Raw genomic sequence first — 7,484 nt, forward strand, 5'->3', positions numbered from 1 at the left:
GGCAGGCGCAGTTCTGGGCTCCTCCGGCGGAATCAGTCTTCTCAGTGTTGTCCCTTTGCTTTTCTTGGGCAGCGGAGCGACAGGTATGGCGGAGGTAATGGATCTGGGTAAAGATCCCAATGGGCCCACCCACTCCTCCACTCTGTTTGTGAGAGAAGACGGCAGCGCCATGTCGTTTTACGTGCGGCCCAGCTCGGCCAAGCGCCGGCTGTCAACGCTCATCCTGCACGGCGGCGGCATCTTGTGTCGGGTGCAGAAGCCCGGGGCGGTGCTGCTAGCCCAGCCCGGGGAGGCGCTGGCCGAGGCTTCGGGCGACTTCATCTCCACGCAGTACATCCTAGACTGCGTGGAGCGCAACGAGAAGCTGGAACTGGAGGCCTATCGGCTGGGCCTGACGGAGCAGGCGTCCGACCCTAAGCCCGGGGCTTCTGCGGAGGGCTCCACGGAACCCGAGCCTCAGCCCCTGACCGGGCGCATTGCCTACACTGACGCAGACGATGTGGCCATCCTAACCTACGTAAAGGAAAATGCCCGTTCGCCCAGCTCAGTCACAGGCAATGCCTTGTGGAAAGCGATGGAGAAGAGCTCGCTCACGCAGCACTCCTGGCAGTCGCTCAAGGACCGCTACCTCAAGCACCTGCAGGGCCAGGAGCACAAGTACCTGCTCGGGAACGCTCCGGTCAGCCCGTCCTCCCAGAAGCTCAAACGGAAGGCGGAGCAGGACCCGGAGGCTGCGGATAGCGGGGGTGAGGCTTGCACCTTCGGGGCTGGGAGGGCGGGGGAGGGTCCGAGAGGGGGAGGGGGCGGGGCTGCCTGACCATCAGCAGCCTTTTTGGCTTCGTTGGTGGCATAGCTCAGCCCCTCTCCTCTGCTGAGGTCCGAAGTGAAAGTGCACCGGTTCCTCTTATCCCTTGCTCTCAGGTTTTAATTTGTCTTTTCATTAACTTTTCCTTCCTATTGACTGGTCGTTGTTCGTTGATGGGTTTGGGTTTGGGAGGGTGGGTAACTTGAGGTCTCTCGCTGTGCCGCCCAGGCTGTCCCCTAACTAGTCTGAAATGTTCTTCCTGCCTCAGCCTCCGGAGTGCTGGGACTACAGGACAGTAACTAGTTTACAAGAACTGCTCTGTGTTCAAAAGGAACACAGTACTGTATATACGAAAACTTTCTACTTACTACCCACTGAAAGACCCCAGCTTAGCAGCAGTAACGCCATTTTACAAGGCTGTACTTAAGATGACTGGTTCAGAGAAAGGTTAGAACACTGAGTACACAGCGGCTGCCAAGCAAGATGTGTTTGGTTGAAGGCCTGGCAACAGGACGACTGCAGTTGAGCACCTGACAATGAGAAAAGCCCTGGGAGAGGTCCCACACCCTGGTGGGGGGGGCCGAGTCAGCCGTTATGTTCCAAGAAGGTAGCTAGGAAACTTGCCCCCGGGCTGAACCCTTGGGGGGCCGAGTCAGCCGCTATGTTCCAGAAAGGTAGCTAGGAAACTTGCCCCCGGGCTGAACCCTTGGGGGGCCGAGTCAGTCCTTATGTTTCGGGAAGGTAGCTAGGAAACTTGCCCCCGGGCTGAACCCTTGCCACATTAGAATCCACCAATTATATCCCTGTAACCATGCATCTGCTTCTGTATGCTTGCTTCTGCTCCCCAAAATCCTATAAAAGCCCATCCTTGGTTCCGTGGGGCGCGCCAGTCCCCCGAGAGACTGAAGCGCCCGCAGGTGCCTGTGCCTGTGTATCCCGACAATAAACCAAATCCTCTTGCTGATTGCATCCTGTGGTGTCTCGGTCTGGTCTTTGGAGTTGGAGGGTCTCCATCCCGAGGGAAAGTTCTCCCTGAGAGCTTTTCACCCACCAGTTACCTAGTTTTCCTCCAGGAGGTAACAGGGTAACCTGTTTCTATTTTTCCCCTCCCACCCTCTCTTCTTCTCCTTTTTCCCTCTCCCTCTCTCCTGCCTTCCTTTCTTCCTTCCTTCCTTTCTTCTTGCCTTCCTTCCTTCTCCTTCCTCCTCTCCTCCTCTTCTTTGAGAGGAAAAAAAAAATCCTGGTTATCCTGGTTATAGAAGTTGCCTATATTTTGGTTTCTGTATTTTGCTTTAATTGAATGTACTTCCATATAGAAAGGAAGGTTACTTTGTGATCTTCCTTAGGTGAGGTGAATTCTGAGCACTTGAGGTTGAGATCTGGCTATGGTTAGTATACAGTACAAAGGGTTTTTGTTTTTTAAGATTTATTTTTTATATGTGAGTATACCTCCATCTTCAGACGCACCAGAAGAGGGCATCGGGTCCCATTACAGATGGTTGTGAGCCACCATGTGCTTGCCGGGAATTGAACTCAGGACCTCTGGAGGAGCAGTCAGTGCTCTTAACCTCTGAGCCATCTCTCCAGCCCAAGGTCCTGCTTTTTTATTTAAGTCATGTTGTAAGTTTGTTTTTGAGACAGCCAGGCTGGCCTCCCAAGTCTAGACAATCCTCTACGTCAGTCTCTAGAGTGCTGGAATTACCTAGTTGAGACACCATGCCTGGCTAAGATATCTACCTTTTTCTGTAACCAGTATTGACAGCTTAAATGGCAGGCCTTTCTGTTAAAAAGACATGCTTTCTCCCTCTGTTGGGGGTGGAGGTTTGTCTGGAGAAGTAAAATGTATTTCTCTATTTCAGCAGCCCCTTAGGTTCCTATTTTAACAGATGCTAGCTGCCAGGTTCTCCTTACCTGTTACAGAGTCATCCTGGCTGACTACTCCGGTCTGTATCCCCTATAGTCAGCCTCCCTTCCCGCAGCGTCTCTGATTCCTTTATAACCCAACCATTTTGGTTATGCCAGTCTCTTGTGCTCCAGGTTCCTGGGTACTCTCTTTACTCCTCACCTCTCCCTCCTCCCCTCCCCTCCCTCAATCCCTCCCTCTTCCCCATCTCTTGGTGAGTTTATTGTGGACCCTTAAGATGCCTCTGGCTACTCTCTCTCTCATGTCTACCATAAACCTCCACTGTACTTAAATCATCGAGTCCTCATCTAGGCCCCATTTGGCCTAGAACTCACTCAGAGCCCCAGAGTAGCCTCTTAACTCAAAACCTCCCTGCACCTGAGTGCTGGGGTTGTAGGTTATTTTTGGAAACAAGTGTGAGAATTATGGAGTATGCATATCTTATACTCTGTACACTTCTGAATAATAAGCAGGAATGTCCTAAAAGAAACAAACCTGCACACAGAGAACTGATACAGATGGTCTGTGCAATGAGCCTCATTGATCTGCTCTTTTCTTTTATAGAGCCACAGAACAAGAGGACGCCAGACTTGCCTGAAGAGGAGTGTGTGAAGGGGGAGACCAAGGAGAATGGAGAGGCAGACAACAAGCTATTTGAGGAAGCTACTCCGGAGTTGGGGGAAGCCGTGGTATCTTGACTCTGTTTACTCATTTCCTCCCCTCGCCTCCATTCTCATTTGCTTTTAAACTGTGATTCCATCCACCCAAGAACAGGAATGTACATGACAGCAGAGGAGAGAAGATGTGATCTGGCTTCAGTCCTTACAATACTTTAGTATTTGGCAGGATAGTGTAAGGGGCTGAGGGAGAAAAATAATCACACCATCTTTTTTCCTTTGCTTTGCTTTGAGCGGTCTCACTGCGTAGCCAATGGTGGCTTGGGATTTGATCTGTAGATCAGGCTGCCCTTGAACTGACAGATCTGCCTGCCTCCACTTTCTGAGTGCTGGGATTAAAGACACGTGCCCTGGGACAGTTCTACTTTAACAGTTTAAAGCACCCTGCCCTGAACGCTCGGATCTCAGCCTGTGCTTTCAAAGAATGGTTTATTTGGTTTTTGTAGAATGTGCTTATACTTCTCAGGAAGTAAATCTAACCTTTAAAGTCGCTGTGTGCTTAGAACTTTGGGAATATTCTTGTTCTTTTAAATTCAGTTTGTCCTTAACTATGATGTTGGAGTCCCACGAAATAGCTGTTGAGAAGGCCAGTTGCTGCAAAATAATGACGATGACCTTTTTAATCCAAATTGTATGTATGTGTCTTCTCCAAGACTAAAGATCTTGGGAATTAACTCTTTAAAAAACATTTAAAATTTTTATTACAATTTTATTTATTGGATAATAAGTCTGTCCTCTTTTTCTAACATGTGTATCCTGGAGATTAAACTCAAGTGTCAGGCCTGCTGACGGGTGGGTGATTTTACCTGCCTAGCTATCTTGTTGGCCTTGATTTAACACAAAAGAAAGTAGTTACAGAACCAAACCTAATGGCATTATGTTTGGGAGGGAGGCAGAGGCAGGTAGATCTCTGTGAGTCCTAGGACAGCCAGAGCTACATAGTGAGATCCTGTCTTGGAAAATAACAGAGCAGGAAAAAAAAGAAGAGGTTATGATTCATTTTTTTGCTCCCTCCTGTCTTATTTCCCTTCCAGTGTCTTTTGTAAAGATACTGGTTCAGCCTGTCCTGGTGGTATTTGTCTGTGACCCCAGCATTTAAGAGATGAAGGCAGGAGGAGCAGGAGTTCAGGGTTATCCTTGGCTATATTATCTCTGAAGCTACCCTGAGCTACTTTGTCTAAAATTAAAACAAAACAAAACAAAAAACTACCCCCATGAATGTGGTGGTGCATGCCCATAATTACGGCACCTGGGAGTCAAAAGGAGGGACTCAGAAGTTAAAGGTGAGGACTGGCAAATTTTCCTAGAGGGTTAGAGCCCTTGTTGCTCTTGCAGAGGACCCGGTTTGATTCCCAGCACCCACAAAGCAGCTTATAAACATCTGTGTCTGCAGTTTCAGGCAGAAGATTGCCCTCTTCTGCTTTTTTGTGGGCATCAGACATGCACATGGTGCACATACAAAACGTGCAGGCAAGGGGTTGGGGATTTAGCTCAGCGGTAGAGCACTTGCCTAGCAAGCGCAAGGCCCTGGGTTCGGTCCCCAGCTCCGAAAAAAAGAAAACAATCAAACAAACAAACAAAAAAACCGTGCAGGCAAAATACTCATACACATAAAATAATAATTCTAAGACATTTTTTAAAAATTAATTCATAAAGGGGAAAAAGTTAAAGATCATTCTTTGCTACAAAGCAAATACGAAGCCAGCTGGGCTGTGTGACACGTCATGTCACTGTACAGCCCACACTGCCCTGAATTTATGGGTGATCTTTTAGCCAGGAATGCTGGGATGGCAGGGACATGTCACCACATCCATCTGGTATTTAGTATAAAAGAAGAACATTAAGTTTGTATAAATAGTGAGTGAGTGACTATCACTGACCTTCAGAACTAAAGGATCATTGTTTTTCGTAGTTTGTATGTTTTGTTATTTGATAATTTGTACATTTCCCATCAACTGTCAAACTCAGTAGTTCTTAGAAACAGCTCTCATATACAGACTTTGTGGTATGCCTAAATGTCGTACAGCTTGGAAACCCTAATAGCCTCATACAGCAGCAGTATTGAGGACTTAGTTCCCAGGCTTCGGTGATGAGCACAGCACACCTGGTTCCTGTTTTTATGAACTTCACATCTGCAAGTGAAGTCAGGCATTTAGCAAGTGATCTAATGTCATACAAGTTACCCATGTTCTCTCTCTCACATACATATATTCTGTATTTTAATCAGTCAAATATATATGTGTAGATGTGCACAAAACACTTCCTCCCTCCCACATACTATCTGCATGCATATACGTACACACGTCAGATGAGTGAAATGAGAGGAACTGACGGGCGCCCTTGCAAAGAGCCAGGGAGTGATAGCTGGGAGATAAGGTGTGCAAGAGTTCAAGGCTTAATAATTAGGAGCTGGTTTCTCTCCTTGTTCTTTCTAGGTGGATGAGAGCCCTGACTTTGAAATACACATAACCATGTGTGATGGTGATCCACCCACACCTGAGGAAGATTCAGAAACACAGCCAGACGAGGAGGAAGAGGAACCAAAAGTTTCTACACAAGAAGTGGGAACTGCCATTAAGATCATCCGGCAGCTAATGGAAAAGTTTAACTTGGATCTCTCAACAGTTACACAGGCCTTGCTGAAAAACAGTGGTGAACTGGAGGCCACTTCCTCTTTCTTAGAGTCTGGACGGAGACCTGATGGTTTCCCAATTTGGTGCCGACAAGATGACTTAGATTTGCAAAAGGACGATGATGACACTAGAAATGCACTGGTCAAAAAATATGGAGCTCAGAATGTTGCTCGGAGGATCGAATTTCGAAAGAAATAAGGACAAGATAACCAAGACAGGTGACCATGTAAGCATCTTGTGACCATTGAAGCTGACGGGTGCTGCCGCTCTGTGAACCCCAGGTTTTGTAGCCAAGCAGTATAATGTAGCAGGATAAAACAAAAGAAACTGGATTAGAGCTGTCGGTGGCCAGTATCCCATGTTTATGATAGGCAAATCTAAGCCAGAGAGGTTGGTCTGTGTAGTAGTGAGCCTTGGTTGGAATGTGGCTCCCATTGTACAGGAGACAGCAGCCAAGTGACAAAGTCAAGATTAGAAATGAAAGGAAACTTGATTGGTGAGTGAATAACCTTCTGTCTTCTGGCAGAAATTGCTTTAGGTGGAGGGTCCCAAACCAAAAGTCTAGAAGTAAGATTTAATTGTAGAGCTTATACATGGACTGTCCCAAACTATCCCATTCCCCAGGGAGCTCTGGGCTCTGTTTCGATGGTGTTGAATTATCCCACAGGCATCTTGCTAACAGTCTTTGAAATCTCCTCTCCTTCCGTGGCTCTTGCTGTTTGAGTTTTGAATCAAGTCTCTATAGCATGTATTTGGTTACTTACCATCCACTCTGTGTACACGAAGCCCTAGGCCTGGGGGAGCTTCCACCCTTTCCAACATAAAAGATGTCATATACAGACTTCACAGTCAGGAATCAAAGAGAAAATCAAGTTATAGACACACGCACAGATCTTAAAGCTCTGTGCTGTAAGTTTGTGATTCTGTGTTTCACCCTTGTCGCTATCCTCAGACAAGGTAGGTTGGAGACTCTTAATTGTGATATGTTTGTAAATTTTATGGAACGTAAGTTTTCTGCTGAAAATTATGTAGACTTAAAATTTAGTTGATTGGTCCACTTTGTTGTGTTGTTTTTGTCATTGAAAATAAATATAATTTTGTGTTTGAGTCTTGTCAATAAGTGTTTTCTTTATATAGGAACAGTTTAGATAGACTTTCATTTTAGAATTAATAAACCATGAGAAGATCCTCCTGTGGACGGAGCAAAAGGGAAGAGAAATGTCAGTCAGGGTTTCTATCCTGCACAAACACCATGACCATCTAAGAAGCAGGTTGGGGAGGAAAGGGTTTATTCAGCTCACACTTCCACACTGCTGTTCATCACCAAAGGACGTCAGGACTGGAACTCAAGCAGGTCAGGAAGCAGGAGCTGATGCAGAGACCATGTGGGGGTGGTGCTGCTTACTGGCTTGCTCAGTTTGCTTTAAAAAAAAAAAAAAGATTTATTCATTTACTATATATAAGTA

The 7,484-nt window shown here is 46.6% G+C and overlaps 1 protein-coding gene across 1 annotated transcript; it reads left to right on the plus strand.

Annotated features, from left to right (window-relative positions):
- Positions 1-35: 35 nt before the first annotated feature.
- Terf2ip (TERF2 interacting protein) lies at positions 36-7,125 on the plus strand. Its single transcript, NM_001013143.1, has 3 exons — positions 36-746; positions 3,273-3,397; positions 5,821-7,125. The coding sequence occupies exons 1-3, from the start codon at positions 86-88 to the stop codon at positions 6,214-6,216; spliced, it is 1,182 nt and encodes a 393-aa protein (NP_001013161.1). The 5' UTR covers positions 36-85; the 3' UTR covers positions 6,217-7,125.
- Positions 7,126-7,484: the final 359 nt, after the last annotated feature.

The sequence above is a fragment of the Rattus norvegicus genome, chromosome 19 (assembly GCF_036323735.1).
Source record: "Rattus norvegicus strain BN/NHsdMcwi chromosome 19, GRCr8, whole genome shotgun sequence".
NCBI classification, from domain to species: domain Eukaryota; kingdom Metazoa; phylum Chordata; class Mammalia; order Rodentia; family Muridae; genus Rattus; species Rattus norvegicus.